General features: G+C 44.1%; 1 protein-coding gene and 1 long non-coding RNA gene across 2 annotated transcripts in view; one reads left to right on the forward strand and one right to left on the reverse strand.

The window, feature by feature from the left end:
* Positions 1 to 264: 264 nt before the first annotated feature.
* LOC130248225 (uncharacterized) lies at positions 265 to 13,668 on the reverse strand. The gene is made up of 3 exons (XR_008839613.1): positions 13,648 to 13,668; positions 3,794 to 3,888; positions 265 to 3,220 (listed from the first exon to the last, which is right to left on the reverse strand). It is a non-coding gene; the product is annotated as an uncharacterized LOC130248225 (long non-coding RNA).
* A 1,499-nt stretch (positions 13,669 to 15,167) lies between these two features.
* EP300 (E1A binding protein p300) overlaps positions 15,168 to 21,758 on the forward strand; it is a 60,510-nt gene continuing 53,919 nt past the window's right edge. Inside the window, exon 1 of the mRNA XM_056481815.1 lies at positions 15,168 to 17,058. Within this exon, the coding sequence (XP_056337790.1) occupies positions 16,965 to 17,058 (94 nt within the window). The 5' untranslated portion in view covers positions 15,168 to 16,964. The remainder of the gene's footprint in view (positions 17,059 to 21,758) is intronic.

Genomic DNA, 21,758 nt, shown 5'->3' on the forward strand with positions numbered 1-21,758 from the left:
GAGAAGGAGCTGATAATTCCAGTGAGTTCTGCAATCTGTTCATATGCTGCCCACATCACAAGCTGCTGTCCTGTCCTAGGATTTAAGATGTTCATGAGGTGTTTCTGAGGAACTCAGAATAACAGCTCAACCCTGCTTTGTCCTGATTACATAAATGACCCCAAAACAACACACCTCTTGGGGTAGTAAGGGGCTGAACATGCTCATTTTCAGGTCTCCTATTGGCAGTATTCTGAAGATGACTTACCTACTTAGCATAGGTGCTGCCGAACAGGGCACCTGGGAGATATGTTCTTCTCTGCACAGCACCTTCTGGATCCCCAGGGCTCTTCTTGTCCCACTGTGCCATGAAAACTGGGACTCATATCAGCTATAGAGCCTGTCCCACCCAGAGGCATCACCATCCATTTCTGGGTATCCTGCTCACACCACTCTGCAACCTACTTGTAGCTCCAGAAAACAGAAAACTGAGGGGCTGCTGCAGGGTAAGCTTGTGACTTAGTCCAGTTAAATGGTGGTTTGTGATTGACCTGGAAACTGTTTGAAACTGGGTCCATCAGCAAACTTGGGTGACCAGAAGATGGTTGGTTTTATAGTTTGAGACAGGTTATTTAGAAAAAGAAATTAAAACCCATCAATGATGTGATATTTTATTGTTTTGTCCTGAATTCAATTGCTGTTCTTTCAATTTCCTAAGATGTTAAATGGGTTTTTTCAGCCTTCTTTTCTTTATAGCAAAAGATAAGATTGATACTGAGTCAAGGGACCGAGCACTGCCGTGAGATCCTGGGTGCAAACATGGCCCTCCATTCTCTGCCTCAGGCCTCTTCCCATTGCTACACCAAGGACTAGATGAAAATGAAACATCCTTTCCAGAGGGACTCAACCAAATAGATTCCCGATGGTTTGCTTTTGTTCATAAAGCTGAAAGCTTTATCAAAATCTGCTGTTTAGATACCCTGTGCCATTTAAGCACATTTGTTAAGGAATGCTGCTATGTTTTAGAACACCAAATTGTACTGACTTGAAAGCAAAACCAGTGAGAGACTCCAAGTCAGAAATACAATTTAATAGGAAAAAAAATAAAAAAGAGGAATATAAAATGCATGCAATACTACAAAAGAAAAACCACTGACAGTAAGAATACAACCTGACACCCCGCTAGTTAGGCTGGTGGTAACATCCAGATGAAGTGGTCTTGTTGAAGTGGTGATCCTGTAGAATGGTCTGGTAGCTCTTGTCCTCTGGAAACCAGTGGGTAAAGGCTGCCTTGGTGTTCTAAATCTCAGCTTTTATCTAGGTAGGAAATGTTTGGCTCCTCCCCCACGCTGGAGCATCTCCCAGTGGGCTGATGTAATTTTATCAGACATACAGTGGGACTCAATGGCCCATTAACAGAAGATATCTTCCTGGAGGAAGGATGGGTGTGGGAAAGATAAGAAAATGGCCTGGTTTTTACAAATGGCCCATTAGCAGAGGATATCTCCACAGAGATAAGAATCACTACCCCACCTGGTTTCAGCAGATGATGATAGAATACATACTTTTGGGCACATCTTTACATTGTAACCTAGGACACAAATCTAAGAGCAACCTGTCATCTCTGTAAGTAAAAACATTAGGATATCTAAAAAGAAAGTTGTTTATTTTGACTATCCAAAATGGATGAACACTAGTAACTAAACTACATGAAAACACAACTAAAATCATAGTCCTTATTTTCTACATTTGAAAGCATTTTTCTCCTCAATAATCTCTTGATTTCATGTCTATACATTTTTATTATTAGTCATGTGGCAGCTCTTTTTAAACTGTATTTTGAGAAATAAGATTTCCTCATTGATGATCTCAAACCTTCAGAGCAAACCATGAGTTCCCAACCAAAGAGCTCTTCCCATGTCAGCACACGAGGCAAAATTTTTAAATGCAGCCAAGGTAAGGAGAGGTATTTGAATTCCTTTGAAAGAAAATAACTTCCTAAAATACTACTATCAAATACAGAAGTACTAATATTTGTCTAAGCTGAACAGATCTTCACCTCCTAGGACTGCTGTGGCAGATGGGTCAGAGCAGGTGGAAGAATACGCATAAGGCAAGGAGTAAAAGCTCTCTCTGACAAAGAGGCAGAAGCCTTGGAGAGGGATGGGCCAAGTTGTGAACCTTCAATAAAATAATCATCAAATCAGAAGTGCTATGACCTGGTAGGTAAAAACTTTAGTTTATAAACTGGGAGGAGTAACCACCAGGGTTTGAAATGTCCCTTGATGATGAATAAGCAGGTGAGCAAAGGTGGGTACATTCACCATGTGCACATTCTGAGGCTTCACCATCATTGCTCCTCTGTTTCATTGATCCCCTAGTTGAGCTGGGAGCACCAAGAAGGAGATCTCCCTGGGCTACCCACAGGTCTGATCCAGGGCAAAATTGCCTTTAGCTCTAAGGGTTCAGGTCCATCCTGCCTGGCTCCTGCTGGTCCCCTGAGAGTCAGGGCAGAGGAGCATACGGGCAGCTCTGCTGCTCCTTTCATTGCCACCAGCACCTTAGCTGGATCCTGGGGAGCAATTTGATGAGTTTTGCATTCAAAGTAGGGGGTGAAGTAAAAAATTTTCTCTTTTTCTCTGATGTTCTCAGAGCAGTATGACAATGACACAAAATTAATATAAAATCAAGAAAAAGTATCTTTTAATAATAACAAAAATAAAAGAGTGCAACAGTGAACCCTAAGGTTTCTGGAAGTTTTTCCAGTGTATCATCCACCCACTAGTGAATTTGAATGAAAATCACTGAAAATATAAAAGCTCCAGAAGCATTTCTGATTGAAAGAAGTGGACAATAAACAGATCATAAAGCTGCATACAGTCGCCATAGCGACAGGGCTTCCAAAAGGACACAGGGGAGCCTCAGCCTTCAGGAGCATCACCAACCTCCACCACACCAGGAGAAGCAGGACCATCCCAAAAGGGAAGCTGGGAGTTGTCCTTTAAAGGGAGGATGTCCCTTCAGAGAGACAGGTGAGAGGCTGTTCATACAGAGCCATTCCTGCTGGTCCCCTTGCCAAAAGAATCACTGAGCAGATGTGGAAAGTTTGGGATCTTGGGAAGAGACCTTCAGAAACATGGCCTTAGGACAGCAATTGAGTTGTCTGGGCTTACCTCAAGTAGCAAGGATGGGAGGTGATCTCAGGTCTTCATCAGCCCAAGTTTCTAATTGAGACTGAGCCCTGAAGAACTTCAAAGAAATAAATTAATTCAAAACCAGCAGAGGCCAGAATCAACCAGCTTAGCTCCAAAAATCTTTCCTGATTAGAAAAAGAGCACTGAACACTCCTGACTCCATCATGGGGCACTGTTCACAGAAGACTTTATCTCATATGGTAAAAACAAGATGAGTAAGGGAAAGGGTTGCTCTGCTACCCAATAAATAGCAAAAGCTATTGATAAATACTTTCAATAAAGTCAAAGTCCTCAATACTTTTTTTTATTATCAGCCTACAGTGAATATATTGCTGCTGAATAGGCAGCCAAGAAAAGGAATGAGATGCAAGCCTGAAAGCAAGCAGTGGTTAGAGAGCACACAGATGAGGTAAATGTTTTCAATTTCATTGTGCAGGAGCAATTTCACACAGCACTAACTGACAGTAGTGGTTAATTTGGGGAGTTAGTGATGGATATGCCAGAACCCCCCAAGTTTAAAAAGGCCAAAGGAGTTCCTATGAATAGGGAAGAGAAGCCAAGGGAATCACAGACCAGTCAGCCTAACTGAAACACTTTAGAACACACAATGATTTATTTACCAGCTTTTCTCCCAGAGCAGACCAACAGCAGAAGCTCCAGAGGTGCAGCAGCTCATCTCTAGACAGGTTTTGAACCAGTCTCATACAGTGTCCAGCTAAACCAGGCAGAAAAACACACTTGATAAAATTAGTGGAGGGCTAGTAGCAAAGCCCTGTGCTATTCTGGTCTTTAAAGGTGATTTATTTTCCAAATCAAAGGCTGAACCAAGTGAGGGTCATCCACGATCTGTCCTGAGCACAGGCTTGTTCATGGCTTTCATGTAAATTATTTGCCTGAAAGATTAGGTTGATTAAACCTGCAGATGACCCAAAGCTGTGTCATGTTGCAAGTAACACAGATAACTCTCTCTAAAAAATAATACAAAAGAAGCTTTACAAAATAAGGTATTCAAATTTCAGCTATGGTTACTAATAGCATCTCAGAAAGACTGAATATACATATAGATGAGATCAGTCAAAATCCTTAGCTACATATCACCCTAAATCAGGAAATTACTTTCTACCAGAGCACTCTGCAGAGCTCACCCCCCAATTTGTGCTATCTCTGCAAGAGGAGAACCAGAGCATTTTTTATTTTACATTTTAATTTTTTATTTTTAAGGCCCACATGTTGCCTCAGGCATGCTGTAATTCACATCGGTGACAAAGAAATGTGAAAAGCCTTCCACCACATTACCAACAAGCCTGGGGCCTCCATGGACTGGGAATTCAATTACATTTTGACCCTTGCTTGGGCAGGACATTGTGGGATGAGGATAGAACCAAAGTAGAGTCAATACTGAGAAAACTTTAATGGTCAAATAGTAATTAATGTAACAATGTTTTGTAGGTTTGGATCAGAAGCCATGAGATTAAGGAAAAAATTTCCCCAAGTTAGCATCCCAATTCTTTTCCAATAAGAAATTTACAATATTTTAATTGTAGGAGGAACTAGCCCAAGGAAACTGTACCAAGGAGAAAGTGTGCTGAGCAGGATGCCAGGTACTTTTCTGAAAGTTGGGAGATTTCCACCAACAGCATGTGACACTCCCTTCACCTCTGCTGCAAGACAAACTTCCACCCTACTGGCAAGGCTTCCTCCTACACATCTGTATTTTATATTACAGATATATGATCAAAACTGATCAGGCAAAATCAAAGGTCACTCCCTGGTGGGACTTCCTGACACAGCTTATGAGGGACCTGATTGGCAGATGCCACCAGGGCTCACAACTGGCCAGAAAGCCCTACAGTGGGAACCCAAGGCTGATTTAAGCAGAAGTTATACCCGTACAAATGATAACGATAGTGATAATGATAATGATGAGAGAAACATGATTCTCTTGTATCATCCACTACCCAAAATAAAACCATGAACATGACGCCTTGGCCTGGATAATGCATGCAGAGGAAGATGAGCTAGACTTGAGGGAAGGCTCTCATGGGGCTGGCCAGGCTGCAGCCTGCTCTGGGGCCACGTCAGACTCCAGGCTGTGTGCCCAGAGGAAGCCTTCAGTGCTGTGTTTGGCATAATGAAGAAATATGGATGTGAATGAAACCCTCCAAGGAATGATGAAATTACATTGTTTGTTTTATCTTTGTTTTAATGAGTCAATTCCATCTCTTCTTGGTTTTCTGTTGGTATGAATGGGTGACCAGGTATGCTTGTGTGAAGAATACCCTTGGAGGAATACTAAAACTAAGTAGTAAATTAGTTAAGATGGCAGGTTTTGGAGTTGAAAACAAGATTATTCAGAAGTAGCCAGGCTTACCTAACCTGGTTTCTCTTCTGCTTTGGCAGTGGAGAAAAACTGGGCCACTTGTGAAACAGGATATATACAGACAATAAATGTTAATACATTTTAAAGTAAAATTAAGGTTTAAGAAAGATGTGTTAAAGGAAAGTTACTGTGGTGATGCCTGCCATGTTACATCCCCAAACACAGTGAAAACAAGATTACCATATGATCTGGGTCATACAGCTTGGCGAAAAATCCAAAGAAGACTGGATATCCCCCTTCTGTGCAGGAGAGACATCTCCTTCGATATCCTTATATCTATCAAAGGCTTATGTTCATCACTGCTGTAAAGCTCACTGCTGTGGTTTTAGCCTGAAAAGACTCTGCCTCCTCCTTGAAATCTTCCTAGGCAAGATTAAAATCTAAGTAATTCCTTCAGTGGTAACCTCACAAGTCACTTTGATAGATATACAACCTGTTGATCAACCATTTGAATCTACTGATTTATTGATTTGATCTTAATCGTGACCTCAGTGTGATCACTTAATTGATCTGCCTTTAATTAGCTTAGCAGAAATAATGAATTAATCTGGTGATATCCTTGCTCAGGTGTTCCTTCATGCGTTCATCCTTTTTAATCACCTCTTCAGGGAATATACAAGGTAGATTTACATTATTAAATAGTCACCGAGGTCACAAACCTGAGGGCAGGAGTAAATTTGGGTAGGGCATATGCCAGCAGCTCAGCTCTGCACTGCTCCAGCCAACACCTCATACACCCTGTGAATAAACTCATCTCCAAGCAATTTTGGTCTTCCAAAGGTCTTGTTGCATTGCTGAATGAAAGGTAAGGAGGGCTTCATCTCAGAAGCAGTCAAACATTTCAAGGATGTCTTTCTCCATAGTTCACAAGCAAAGAAGAGCAGACAGGGCATCCTGGGCCCCACAGTGGATGATTTATCCTCCCTTAGCCTTCGCTTATGAGCACAGAAAGCTCTGATCCTTAAAGTCCTTAGGGAAAAAGTTGTGGCTGAATTAAACTAAAAGAGAAGATAAGATTTTGAATGGTAAGATTTTGAATAATACAGTACTGGGGTGACAAGCATCCCATTCTGTCTTTTATTTTTTGCATTGTCACAGTTATGGACACCAGGTGAGACGACATACTCCTGTGGGATAGGTAACACAAAAAACAAGTCTCAATGGACTTTTATGTGAGGTGGATGAGTGGTGGAAGGTGCTGAAATCACACAAAATCACTCGGTATTTGCACCTAGATGGTTAAAATTTGAGCAGAAGGGCTGAGACTTCATGCTTGTCACACAATGCGACTGAACAGAGAATGAACTGGGCTGGTGCCCATGGAGGAACCCACCATCAGAGTATGAGTTCCCACTGCTGCCAGTGCCCAGGCAACTCTTCCTTCAGGACTGATGCTTTCAAATTCAGGTCAAATGCATAACCACAACAGGAGCAGGGAAAAAAAAAAAAAAAAAAAAAAAAAAAAAAAGGAAAGGAAAAAAAAAGGAAAAAAACCCACTCATATTACCAACTCTGTGGGTAAGGGATGCAGTTTTCCTGACCACTCACTTAGCTAATTTTGTTATTTACAGATATTTCTGTTAACTTTGTGAGAAAGTCAGAAGACATCATCTGAACTGGGTTAGAAATTATAAACAAGCATTTTAATTTAAACTGGAGAAGCTGTTAAAAGCCTGTTTTGAAGGCAGTTAAAGTTCATGAATTATTTAATCGGGCTTTGTTTGCAGGCGTGGCAGCAGCCTCTTTTAAAGTCATTCCTCTGCTTAAAATCAAGCCTTGCTCTCGTAAGATTTTAACCACTTCTTCCTAGGTTAGGCACCGGGATGGGCTGGTGACGGTCCCTGCTGCAGTCGCATACCACTCGCGTGCTGCTGGCGTTTGAATCCAGGCTGCTTCCCTGTTTCCACTGCCGACTGTTTGCAAACGCAGGAGAGGAGCTGGGAATGAACAGAGCAATGCAGAGTCGGGGAGGGAGGGGTTTGGTGGCTGGGCTGGAGTTAGTCACCGCAGACTTCCATTTCCAGATCGTGAGGAAGGACTCAAGCCATTTTAGGCATTTTCTTGGACTTCCTTCTCGGCTTTTAATTGAAATACCCAGGAGGGATGGAGGAATCCACAGGCCCATTTTGCACTGATGTGGGATACTTCTGTGCAAGCACAGACGTGCTCCCCCTTTATATTGTAGAGTCAGACCACTGTTGTTAGTCTTCGCCTTGGATCCTTTGCATGGCAACGGGGAATCTTCCACACGTCTCACCTTCTGGAAGCTGATGCACTCCTCTGTGGAAGATGCTCACTGCGGTGAAAATAATGCTAAAAGAATTTTCTTGCAGGAGCTAACTATACTGGGATGGCTTGAATATTCAAAACAAAACACATTTAATTCTGATACCTCTGAGGTATATAAATATACATATACATTTATCCATATATATCTGTAAGTCCCACAGATAGGAAGACGTATGAACCAGCAAATTGCAAAATCACAAGAGGCTTTGAACACCCCTATTCCTTTTTAGCAGGAATTCAGATGCCTACGTCTAACAGAGCAAACAAGAAAAAACTCTGCCTAGCTGCCAAGACAACTGACATATCCAGCTGACAGACTTTTCACTATGCTTCTCACACCGGTGTTGAAGGTTTTGCATCTCCCCTTGTCCAGCAGCACAGTCCTTTTTGCCAGAGCAGCTGTCTGGGATATCACCCCCAGGATGTCCCGGGGAGGCAGGCAGCAGGCATACTAGAAGCACATCCAGCAGGGCCAGGCAAAGTCCCCTCTGTCCATTCCCAAGCATGGGGCCCTTACTGTGCAGAGCAGCAAAAGGGATTTTTTTCCAGTTGATATTACAACACTTTTTTTCTCCTGCTGAGACAAAAGAATTTTCTCTGTCCAGGGGAGCTCATTGTCCTGGTCACCCAGAGAAGCTCTCCTGGGTTTGGTGCTTGGCCTAGCAAGACCGTGCAGAATGCTCATGGCCAAGCTGATTCACACTGAGCACAAACATCTGCACAAAATACTTACTTATCACATGGTGAAAGAACCAGAGTTTCTGGCCTTTTGTGATGCTGATTGCGCACCTTGCGCTTTGTGTTTTGCTTTCTGGAAACCGATTCTTAATTAGCAACAAAGTTGCAATAACAGAAACACTGAGGACAGAGCAGTAACATCAACCTTCAAATTGTTACTTTCCTGACCACTAGAAAAGCTCTCTACCTTCCCCTAAAAGCTACTTAAATGTTTCTTCATTTCTAAGAAACGATAAACCAGCCCTTGCTGACAAAGTGCCATGACATCAACGACCTTCCTTGCTTGTGGGGCCTGCTGGTGTATGAAATGATGATCAGTCCAGCCATCTCAAAAGGTTTCAGTTGTAATCCCAGGTAGTTGCACTTTTATTATGGTGCCTGGGCTGAGCTGGGTGACTGGCCTTTCCCTGACACCCCACTGATACGATCACCTCCACGCCCCGAATCTGGAGCATCCTATGACATCCCTCTCCCATGTCTGTCCTGCAATCAACGGGAAGGCATCTGAGATGGCAAAAGAGGTTGGAGTAAACATCACAAATCAGCCCAAAACACTGCTCTGCTAAAATTATTTTTGAGGCAACGTAGGAGCACAAGGAGAAAAAGTGTGCTGCTGGGGGGCTGCCAAGCTCCTGCATTCTGGCTGCTCTCTTGGTCCCCTTCAACAGCGTTGCACCATTGGGATGATGCTCCCTTCTCCAAGGCTCCCAGGCCTCGCTTGAGGGACAGGTAGGAAATGAGAACTGAATGTCTGGTGTCGCCTGATGTCAGCATCCCTTGCTATAAGAAACCAAGAGAAAAGAAAAACTCATAGGCAATAAAATGTGAGGGTTTGCAAGGAAACTTCTGGGAAGAGAAGTGGTAAGTCCGTATAAATTAGGAAGGTAGGGAACTGAGGATTAACCCTTTTGTTTTACACACATTGTTTGCGTTAGAATCAATTGTATTTTGGTATTTGTTGTTAATAATTGATTTCTATTTGCATGTAGAAGGAAAGAATTCATGCCAAAAAGCCAAGAATGTACAAGATCTTTTAAGGGAAAAGCGGGAAAAGCAGAAAAAGACAAAAACCAGCCAGACCTATATTTCCTGTGGATTTTTTTTTCTTCCATGGCAGCTGTTAAACCAGCTCAGATTGTGTAAACTAAGTGTATTATCCTGTGAACAACAGGGTCCCATTAGCTCTGTCAGAAGGCCAATACCCTTTGTACTGAAAACCTCTTGATTCAGTACATTTCCCTGTAATAGGGTAAATTTCTGCTTGACCCCATTGAAGGAATCACTTTAAATCTTAAAATATAAAAACCATTAAAGCAGAAAAAAAGTTACTTTTCCCCTCTCTTTGCATTTTGATTGCAGACATCAAACACCACGTTGCAGTTCACCATATAGAAGAATGTTGTAGCAAGTAAAAAAAAAAATACTGAGAAAAAAAAAAAACAAGAAAGGGAGGGATTGTATGGCAGTAATAAATGTATGCTGTTCTTTATAAACACATGTGTGGTGTGGATTTGTGTCTGTGGGACAATTCAGGAAACAAATGAAAAGATAAGTTTTGGGTTTAAACTCAGCAGATTTCAAAGTGCATTGTTTATACCTCTGCAGTGCAATAAACCTTATCAAGAACTTTTCCATCGGATACAAGAGTCAAAAGGAATAAGAGGAATGTGAACAGTATGCTTCCTTTGGGTTGCTACAATATCTGTAATTCTTTCAGCACAGATTTCCCATGTTAGCTTAAGCTCTGTCTCACAACGATCATTTTTAGCAGATAATCGTAAATACTTTGCTGAGCTGACTGAGTTGTTCAGAAATTTGCCATCATTTCACTCTCCACAAGCTCAAAGCATGTGGCAAGTTCAAGGGCCCTTAATTAAAAATATAATACTTTCATTCTAGAAGCTATTGCTTGCATCCCATTAATACTCTGGGATAAATCAACTGCTGAAGTAGATGCATTAATTTCAGTCCAATTTCATTTAAAAGCTACAAAAGTACAACATTTTTATTTAATGATTTGAATGTGCTTTCTGTAAGGGGTAGTAGGATCACCTCCCCTTTACAGAGAGGAGAGCTGAGCCTGGGAAGTGAGAGGCAGAGATTTGACCTTGGTAAAAGCTGGGAGAGCATGCGAGCCTCTTGCTCCAATCCACATTTGTGTTTTCATCATGAACCAGGACATGAAAACAACACACGAGGACACATATATTTCAAGCATGAGATTTGGCTCTAGATCATCAGACCTCAAAGCTGCAATATTTCCTAGGCAGAATGTACTTCTGCCCCTCTCTTAAATTGAGAGGCCAATTTTTGTCCTCTTTTCCAATTTTGCTCTTGTAAGGGAAGACAGCACGGCATGTTTGTTAGAACTATAATGTTGCATTTGCTAATTAAATAAAGTGGGGGTTTTGGGAGAACTTCTTTTAAGCAAAACCATGTGTTCCAGGGAGGAAACATTCTTCTGGTAAACAGCTGAGCCCTTAACATTTAGCAACATTACTCTGTGTTTGCAGCTATTGAAAACTGTGTGACCGAGGAAGCCTGTGTTTCTGAGGCTGAGGACTGAAAGCATTTTTCTCGCTGTCAGAACGCCAGCCCTTTCTTTTATGTATACGCTAAAAGCAAGAAAGAACCAACTATTGGACGGTTGCTTCTTATGGTTTTAATAAAATTTGTCTCATATCAAAACGCTGCTGGGTTTTAATGTTGACGCTGTGCTGAGCAATGTTCTCTGCTCTGGCACAGCTGGCTCTTGCTTTCCAGAAATATAGCTGCACCCTGGCAATACTTACAAAAATTGCAGCCTTCAAACATATCCTCATCCCTCTGACCTGTGCCAGAAGGACCCTCCATGCACGGATCTCCTCGTTGGTACAAAGAAGGGGGTCATTCCTCCTCCCTCTCCAGCTGCTGTGTGAGCAGAGTGCTGCGGTGGCAGGAGGTAGCTAGGGAACAGAAGTTACCTGCCAGACATGAACAGCAGCCCTGGAAAGCTCAGGCATAAAAAGATAATAGAGCTGGAAACTGCAAGCAGAAACAGGACTGAGAGAATGGGAGTGCCCTGTCCTTGGCTCCTGCTTTCCATTCCAAGAGTCTACATCTTTCACAGACACTAGAAGGGGCAAATTCTGCTGGGGGGGCAGGGAAGTTTTATTCGGTAAAAGTGATTTCCTAAGGAGCATTAGGGAGGGGGGAGGCTGACTTTGAGGTCTTACAACGTTTCTCTATCCAGCAGCTGGAGGGGGAAGGCCAGAGCCCCAGCTCCCTCTGGACCGAGGGAGATGATTATTCCTCTGCCCGATCATCTCACTAAAGATGGGCTGCTGAGCTCTGGGCATCACGTTGACCTTTGCAGTACAAAGGGATCTTATCTTGTTCTTTGTAGCCCTCAAAGCAGCTGGGCATGCTTACAAATTTCAGTAACTACCAGCTAAGGCCAAACAAGATCCCACGATAAAAGTTCAAGGCTCTGCATTCCTCTCTTATTGCTTTCCTGAGCAGATTCTCACTTTAAACGACTTATGGTGCTTTCATCCAGTTATCTTAAAGTACACAACGACTACTGTAATTACTGACAATAATGAGCTAATCAGTTCTTCTAGGTATTATTTTCAAGTGGTAAATATTACTATCCTTGCTGTAAGAATGGGGAAACTGAAGCAAAGACGAGAAGCTTTGGATAATAGGTGTGTTTTAATATTATATCCTCCTGGTTTTATTTGTATGGGTTTATGTATTTGCTTTTTAGTATTCTTTGTGTTTTGCTATTGCTTTCCAGTAATGTTATCTGCCATGGGTTGTGTGTGTGTACTAAAATTAATTTAAGAAAATTGCAGTGATTACAGAAAACAGATATTGATGAGGTTTTTATCATTGTTTATATATATATATATATATATATATATATATATATATATAACTTGATTTATCATATCCCTGTTTTCCTGACTTTTCCTTTTCTTTCTCCTTATTTTATTTTGATGACTTTTTTTTTTTTTAACCCCCAAAATAATGTTATTTTCTATTTATTTTCCCTATATATCAGCTTGCATTTAAATCTCTAATATGGAAAGCCAACTGAATATCACCTTCTGATGCCTAAAGAACTAAGGTACTTAAGTGGGTAGGAAGCTTGCAAGGCAGAACTATAGCGTTACTAAAGTTAATCTCATATATATAATCAATATTCAGATGCCATATGTTGGTTTGGTAGCACTTATCTAAGAGTTTAAGTTTCCTACAGTTCAGGTATGCTTTCCTGAACCCTTTTCAAAGATGGATAGACAGGTAGCCTGATCAAAGGCTAAGTTTCACCAAAAAAAAAAAAAAATTGTTTGTCAGCACAATTTCAGGTAAACTATGTGGTAGGGTCAAGACTCTAGATAGGAACAAGTGTCACAAAACTCTTATTTGCAACATTTTCTTTGCTTTAAACTTGTTGTTTAGTACCGGTCTGACTTCTAAAAGCATTTAGGTGTTTATGTGCACTTCAGCATCTTTATGAAGCTAGCACTAATTCCTTATTGAACTGTGGACTAAGGGCCTCCAGATAGTCTGCAACCATTGACTTATTTCAGTCAACTTCTAATTCTAAAGAGACCAAAAAGTTAAAATAAGTCTCAGCTGTGTTAAAAAATTGCTTCACAAACACAGGAAACAGTCAATCTGTTAAAAAAAAGAGGCAATATAAAACCTCTATAATTGGAATATTTTGGGAAATTTAGGAACACTAAAAGGCAAAAAACATGTGAGAACTTCTAACATAGTTTCTAAGGTGCCACTGTCAAGTTTAAGGCTGTTAGCCCTGGCAGCTTTAGTTCTGAGACTTTCTGCAGATTATTTTCCTGAGGGTTACTTGTCCTTGCAAGGCTCCCTCCACTTCTCTTGGTATACTGCCTATGCCTTCAAGACTTTTCAGGAAGGCTAATCCAATCTTTGGGCATTTTTGGAGTGGTTTGTGTTTTTCCTTTAGCGCTGGGTGAGACAAGAGCAATCTTGCTTAAAATAAAACCCAAACAAGGCAAACTGGAGAGTGGGAGTATGCGAAGGAGCTGGTGGATAATTTACAGGGCTGTGAATCTCCTCTTGTAGGCTGCAGTATTGATTCCGTGTTTAGTCTAGGCTCTTCCCAAATACCTGCTTCGGCTCTCAGGCGGACTGCAGTGAGCTCAGCCCTGAGGGTGAGCAGCAAGGGAAGTCCTGCTTGCAAATCTCCGGTTTTGTATCAACACCCCCCGATTTTCCATTAAAAACACGCACGTGCCTGCGTTTCCCTTCCACTCCTATCCCGTAATGGTGTGCGGCCCGACGGAGCCCAAACGCACCGGGAGGAAATGCCGGGATGGGGCATTTCCTCACGGATGAGCCCTCAGGGATCTGAGGAAAACTCGTGGCGGGTCCGTAACCTCTGGGGCGGCTCAGGGCCGAGAGGGCTGGCGAAGGACCGCGCCAGTGTCACCTGTGCCGGCGGCAGCCCCGCTGAGGGCGGGCGCGCTGTCAGGGCTCTGCGATCCCTCACGGCGAGCCCGGCGCCATCCCCGGCACGCGCGGGGGCCCGGCAGACGGCGCGGGGCCTGTGGGCTCATGTACCCTTTGGCATAAAAGTGTGTGCGGTTTGGGGGGGTTTTGTGTATGTTTTGTAACGCCGAAGGGAGCCTGAGGCAGCTCTGGGCACTCCCGGGATGGGCAGTACAGAGCGCCCCCAGATTAGCACGAATTTATTCACAGAAAGCGCAATTAGGCATTGGGAGCTTCCCGGGGAGGTGGTGGAGCCTCCGTATCTGGGGGCGTTTAAGGAAAGACTGAATGTGGCACTCAGTGCCATGGTCTGGCTGACATGGTGGTGTCGGTCACAGGTTAGACTCCATGATCTCAGAAGGTTTTTCTAATCTAACTTATTCTGTGATTCGCATATCCACTCGCCCACCTCGGGGTGCGGGTCCGGGTCCCCAACCCCTTTCCTGGCTGGCCGGGGGCTGCCGGCCCGGGCTGCCATGTCTGTGGCGCAGCACGGCCCGGGACCGGCGGCAGGAGCGCCCCGCCCGCCGGTGCAGCGGGGAACCGGCCGGGAGCCGCCAGCCGGGAGGGAAGGAAGGAAGGAGGGAGGGAGGGAGGGCGATGGCGAAAGAACCGTGCTCTTCCTCACGGCGCCTCAGCCCACCGGGCCGGGCAGCAGGCACCGAACGGTGCAGTAGGCCGGGACCGCCACAGGGCCCGACCAGGCTCCCTCGGGCCTACGCCGCGCACTTTTGGGCCGACAGATAAGGGCGTGTGGGGCGGGGCAGGAAGAAGGAGCCTTTTTTTTTTTTTTTTTTAAAGGGAAAAACCCTTTGCCTTTAAGGGGCGGGGCCAGTGGAGTTTGCGGAAGAGCCCGTCGAGAGGCAAGCGCTGATTGGGTGAGGGCGGTCTCGTGACGGCGGCTGGGGAGGTCCCAATGCCCCCACCCCGCCGGCGCCCCGCGTTCCATTGTGTGCGCTAGCGCCGCCGGGCCCCGCCCCGCCGTGTCCCCGCCCGCGACGCTGACCACGCCCCCGGGGACGGCCCCGCCCCCCGTGTTCTCTTGGCTCATTTCCGGCCGCCGCCGCCACCGCCGCTTCCCTCCGAGGGCTCGGGAGAGCGAAGGAACAACAGCCGCCATTTTGTTTGTGTGTGAGCGACGGAGGGAGGAGAAGGGAGCGAGAGGCCGAGCCGGACGGGGCGAGCCAGGGGGAGGGCAGCGCACAGAGACCCAGGGGCTCGGACAGGGGACGGGGAGAGAATCGAGGAGCCCAGACGCGCCCCCCCCCCAACCCCAGCCTGCCCGTACCCTCGCTATTCCTTCTCTCTCTGTTTCCTTTTCTCTCTTCTCCTTTTCCCGGAATTCTCTCTCCCCGCACTGCCCTCCGCCCCCGCTTTGCCCGCTCCGCACACACGCCCCCGGAGCGCCAGGCAGGGGCAGTAGGGAGCCTGCGCTCGGCCCCCGCGCTGCCGCCGTCCCGCCCCGGCCCCCCCCGCCGGGCTGCGCCGGGGACCCCCTCCCCCGCCCGGCCATTCCGGGGCGAATCTCCCGGCCTCCCCTGCCGTGAATTTTTCTCCTGTTTTATTATTTTAATCTTACCCCTCGCTCCTCTTTTCGGAGGGGTCGCTGCGCGGCCTCCCCTCCCACCCCGACTACCAACCTCTTCGCTCCCTTCCCCACCCTCGCAGAGGCGAAGGGGGAGTCCCCACCGCGCCCCAACAGCGGCCGAGGGTCTCCTCCCTCGCTCATCGCGCCCCGCATCGCCCGTGGGTCCGGGGGAGCTGAGACAGGCAGCCCCCTCCCTGCCACCGTCCTCGGCCGCCCGGGAAGGGGGAAGGTAGGCAGAGAGGGCGGGAGGGGCCGGCTTCTTCCTCCTCCTCCTCCTGCCGCTGCTGTGGGATCGGCCCCTCCGCTTGCGCCGGAGGGGGGGCAGCCTGCTACTGCGAACGAGAGAAAGAGGAAGGGGAAAGAAGAGAAAAAGGGGGGGGGCAGAAAGGGTGTTGAAACCCGCCCCCCACCTTCCCATCCCGCGATCGGTGCTGCCTCCATCAGGACAACAACCCCTCCTCCTTCCCTGCACAACAAGATGTGAAGCGGAGACTCCTGGGACTTATCCTCACCCTCCTCATCCTTACAGCTCCCCTTTCTGCAGCCATTAGCGACGGGCGAGGAAGAAGCGAGTGGAGCTGGGGACCCCGCGCACGCCGTGCCACTCCCCCCGCCGCCCCCCCCCCAGCCCTGTCGCTGGCGGTGGGTATTTTTTCGCAGGGTGGTGTTGGAGGGGGAAGGAGCCGCTGCTAGAGGACGGTGATCTTTTTTTCTTTTTTCCTCCTCCTCTCCCCTCCTTCGCCCGCCTCCTTGTGGCGATGAGGAGGAGGAGGACGGCGCCGAGGAGGAAGAGGCTGATGGCGGCGGTGAGGAGGCAGCAGGAGGAGGAGACCCCCCGAAGGATGAAGATGATGATGGTGGCGGCGGCGAGGAAGCACCAGCACAACAGCCGGGATTAATTTTACAAAAAAAAAAAAAAAAAAAAAAAAATACTCACCAGCCTTTTTATTTTTTTTTTTTATCTTTTTTAATTTTTTTTTTTTTTGGCGGGGGCTTTACCTGCTCTTCCCATCTTCGTGCAGCCCTTTCGCCTGGGGGAAGAGGCCTCATCCCCGCCCGCCTCAGCTCCCACCTCTCCCAGCTTCTCCGCTGCCGCCCTCCCGGAGCCCGAGGAGCAGAAAAAGGGGAACTTGGCCCCCCTTCTCCGCCAGATCCTCCTCGCTCGCTCTCGGCGTTATTGTTGTTCTTCAGCTGACTCGGGGCTCCAGAAGAACGTGAAGGTTTTGGGGTTCACCCCCCAGCTTCTCTCTGCTCTAAGTGATTGTCTAAAAAATTAAAAATGGCCGAGAATGTGGTGGAGCCGGGCCCGCCTTCAGCCAAGCGGCCTAAACTCTCCTCACCGGCGCTCTCCGTGTCCGCCAGCGACGGCACAGGTCAGTCTCGGGGCCCCAGACCCTCCCCGCATCTCGGTGCCGCAATTTACTGCCCTTTTCCCCCCTCTTTTGCCTAAATCTCCTCCTCCCTTTTGCTGCTGTTAGCTCGAGCCTGCCTTTCTCCTTCCCTTCTGTTTCGCCTGTTCTCGCTCTGTTTGAAGCTATTTGTGTTAATGGCATAGGGAGGGTGTTCGGATGTTTTTGCCCTTCTGGTTTTTTGGAAGTGATTGAAAGCAAAGCCGTTCAGTTTATTGTGCTTTTGATTAGCTGCAGATAGGACTTAACAGTTCGTAATTTTCGTGTCTTTCACAATAGTAGTGATTATCGAGCTCCTTGCTAAGCATAATGCCAGTTGCAGAAATGCGAAGTAGTGCTAAAGACGATGCTTTTGTAAGCTACATTGTTGAATTACGTGCATACGCACAAACGTCTTGTTTTTGTATTTTATTTTGCATATATAGGTTTCTTTTACAGTTTAGAAAATAGAGATTTATTTCTCTGCTGTTTTTCTTTTTGCCTTCTTATGTGCAGTCTGCTTATATGATTTACTTTTCACAATCCTTCGTTCTTCTTCCTTGCAGAAGTGTATAAAAATACTGCTTTTCTGATTCAAATAGACCATCAGCTTGAGGAAAAACAGATAAAACCAAAATCCAGATGCCGTGCTTGTGGCATAAGGTTTATTGAGACTCTTATCTTCTTAGAGATGAAATTTTATTTCACCTTATTTACATTAAGAATCAATATGGAGTGTAGTTAATCTTGCCTCTCCTGTTTCTTTGCTGCAAGACCAAAATGTCTGAAATTCCCCTGTAGACTTAAGAGCTGTGAAGAGAAAAGGGGCTTCCCTGTGTTCCTGCAAAGATCTTTGGTGATGCTGCGAAGGCAAGCTAGAGCATGGAAATTTTAGGTGCCTCAATCCCTAGCAAATATGAACTGGTTGTACTGGGGTGGGGGGAGGAAGTAACAAAGAGCTCTTCAGCTTTTTAATGCTTCTTGCGAAGCAGGTGAGTATTTAGTGTCATTTTGCTACGAGAATACTCTGTTACCTGTCCCACAGGAGTTTCTTTGAACTCACATTAGATCTTATTAGCCTATGGGATATGGAGGAGGCCTCCTCCTGCCAGTCTGGTCAGTGGTGGCATTTCTGAAGGCACCAGTGCTCTTGTTCAATGCAGTTAACAACTGGCAAGAAAAGGGAAGAGTAGTTGTTGTTGTTGTGGGTTTTTGTTTGTTTGCTTTCTGAAAAGCTCTCTTTGACAATTAACACCAGGTTTTAATAGCAGGTCTTTGAGCTGTGTATATGATTCTACATACACTTGGGATCATCTCAAAAATGTTGATTTTTCCTTTTCTATTGTCGATGAATGATTTCTTAGTTTTGAAAAGTTTGTGTGTGACTTTTAGTACATATTAAATACAGCCAATATTATGTTGTAATTGGAGGACATGACTCTTCCTAATATCAACAGGTCTCTAGTAAGAGAGTAGAAAAGGGTTGGAGAAGCTATTCTTCAGCTACAACTAGTTGTTGGCTGTTTTTGTGCTAGACTTGGAAAACAGTGGTTAATTCAATAGTAACTGTTTTTAATTTGTCTTGATAGTGGTTATTTTGCTCTGTTCAGAGAGGTGAAATAAAAATATTTTGGAGAAAAGTTCTGATACTTTAAAAATATGAAAGTTAAAGGCACATTTTTATTCAAATGAACACATCTAAATTCAGACATTTGTGATCAAATAAGTGTTGGATAATTTGTGAATGTATTTCAGTTTAACAGGTGCAGACTTTCACAGAATACTTAGTCTTTAGTTGTTAACTTACTGGACAGCTTTTTATAGTTAGTAAATGAACTCTTTACAGTTTTGATGACTAGGGACTGGACAGTTTCAATAAGTTTCAGAGAGTTTCAGTTTTTCTCAAAACAGTGACTGTCATCTCTGTTACCTATGCAGAGGTTTATAGTGGTGCAGACATTTCATATGTGCTACATGAGACCCATTAAAAAGTTTTTAATATTCTGTTTTTGTTTTTTTTGTTTTTTTTTAATAAAATCCAACTTTTGAACCAATAAATGTATTTTGAGGGTTGTATTTTTTGATTTGCTGCTTGAACCTGCAGTTTGTCTTGTCATACTTCTGTTGTGGAAAACTGCTTTGAAGTTTGATTTTTTTAACCTATCTGCTGGTTAAATTTGCTTTGGAATAGTGCAAGCAGCTATCATTAAGTAAATTCCACTTATAGAATCTTGGATTGTCCCCACTCCTCGGTTAATTATAGGAAATAAGTAACATGGTGCTTATGTACTTACTCAAGCACTCTTTCTAAAACTGTTAGATTCTCATCACTGTCAGAGGGAAGGAGAAAGGCAAGAAACTTGCACTGTTGATGAAACTTTTTTGCAGCACCTGTGCATAGTGTTGTTTTTGCTGTAAACTTTTTGATTAGTTTCTTAATCTGAAACGTTTTTGTTTTTTAGATATATAAAAATGGTGACTGACTCCTGTTAAATTATTCCCAAAATTGCAGATGTTAAGTGTAGTTATATTGAAGACTAAGAGGAGCGTCTAACTCATATGTATTTTCACTGTAGACCTGGATGGTTCTCATATTCTGGGCCTGGAATGTACTAAACTCTCACGTTGGTGGCTTTCTTCTAAAAAGTAGGCAGGGATTGGATTGTCCTAATATGCTTGATACATTGGCAGTAGCCAAATATAGCTGCATTTCCCACTTTTCTTGCGGTCCTGCATCATCTTCTGTCTTCAAAGTTATAGATGGTTCATGTGTTTCCTGTTTAGAATTTGCTTTGCCATGGAACATACTGTGTTAGTGTGCTTTTAAGTTGTTTTATTAATGCCAGTTCATCCTTTAGGAGGCAAACTGGGATGTTTGCAGCACATCTTGCAATAAACATTTTGAAGTAGTTTAGAATGTCTTGGTACTGTCAGTGTCCTGTAGTATGTTAGAATTTTTGCATGGATTAATTTTTTCTTTAATGTGTAGCTCTGGAATAACTTCAGAGACAGGACTGTGTGGGATTTAATTTAACTATACAGGTCTGGGTTTTTTTTGTTTGTAGTTTTTCTTTCTCCTCTCCACCCTATTAAAGTGTTAAATTTATTGCAAAGAAGAATGGTAAAGATTTATGTATCTTGTCCAGGCCTTATATTTTTCTGAGGGACGTTTCAACTCTACGGTGGGGTCATCTTTTGGTGACAGCTGTGGCTGTGTTACACTTCTGTACCAGCACGGTTACATTGACAGAAGATGACACTGGCTACTTTGCAAATGTAGCTCCTTTGCTTGCCTTTCCTAACTGGTAGCAACATTTTTGATATGTTGCACCTACTCTAACAAGACTTTCTTAAACATCGTGTTAGCAAACTTGTGCATGTTAGTACCCCCACGATAACAGAATAACGTGACTGCATCCTGAGGAATTACCTCTTGGAGTAAAATGAGTGATAGTTGTTCATAAAGATAGATTTTTAATTGGATGCTTTAAACCACTTGTTTTGGTATTTTTTTTGTGGGGGGGGGTAGTGGTGAGGAGCAGTATTTTTATTTGTGGATCCCTCCGCTTTTCCTGCAGTAATGCAGGTGTGCTGAAATTGCTATGTACAGATTTCCATGGGACATATTCAGGACAGGAGAGTTTAATTGTATTTTACAACCCCCACCACACCACACACACTCTCCTCCTCCTGCTTTAAAAATAACCTATTTACTGTGAGCTGGGAAAGTGTTTTGGGCTCTTGGTTCAGAACCAGTGTTTCTTCACAGAATAAAAATGGAGTACACTCCCTGCTGCAGTGTGTTTGTGTAGTGTTGTGTCTTTAGGCTGCTGGATCTGAAAACAAGATTTTTAAGTGCTTAGTGTTTCGGCCTTGCTGGGACACTGGAAGTCAGTTTTCTGCAATTAGTTGGCATGTGTGTTATATCAAAGATCAGAGAATGTATTTGTGGTGTGTGCCTTATCATCTTTCAGTTTACTGTATCCAAAAGTCACGTTTTTCTGCGCAATAGCGCATCTTCAATCTGCCTTGAAGTATCCATCTTTTGTAAAGTCTGGACGTTCCTTTTTGTCAGAAACTGTTTCTGACCTTTTACATTTTATTCTCCATCACATCAAAGGTCTAAGACCTATTATGAAACTTTTCTTCTGTACTACTGCAGTTTTGACTGATGCTCATCTTTAATTTGTTCCGAATGGATCAGGATGTTTCTTTTCTCAAAATGAGTTGTATTGATCTTGCCTCACTGCCCTTTACAATTCTGTTTTCTGAGAGCTGTGTGGTTTTTGCTAGTGTTTGTGTAACTACATTTAAAACTAACAACTTTTCATCAATCTGTTTTCTAGCTAATGTTAAAAAAACCAAATGATTAGCTACATTATAACTTACAGCTATCAGTTAAATGTTTTCATCCCGTCTTGTTAAAAGCCGTATTTCTTGCTGGTCTTGCCTTAAAATGTCATTTGATGGATGGCATGTACTGTAAGTCAAGTATGGCAGTGGTGGATGCTTGTGGGACAAAAATAAGTGGCTTTGCTGTGTAGCTAAACATGCTCTCAAAGTAACTGTATTAGGAATAAATATAAATTAAGAAAATTTAAGTCTGTGAGACTTCTTTAAAAAGTAAATCAATCATTCATATAGTACTTAGTGATTTTTTTAAAAAGAAAATCATGCAGACTTTT

The sequence above is a fragment of the Oenanthe melanoleuca genome, chromosome 1A, assembly GCF_029582105.1.
Source record: "Oenanthe melanoleuca isolate GR-GAL-2019-014 chromosome 1A, OMel1.0, whole genome shotgun sequence".
Classification (NCBI taxonomy): domain Eukaryota; kingdom Metazoa; phylum Chordata; class Aves; order Passeriformes; family Muscicapidae; genus Oenanthe; species Oenanthe melanoleuca.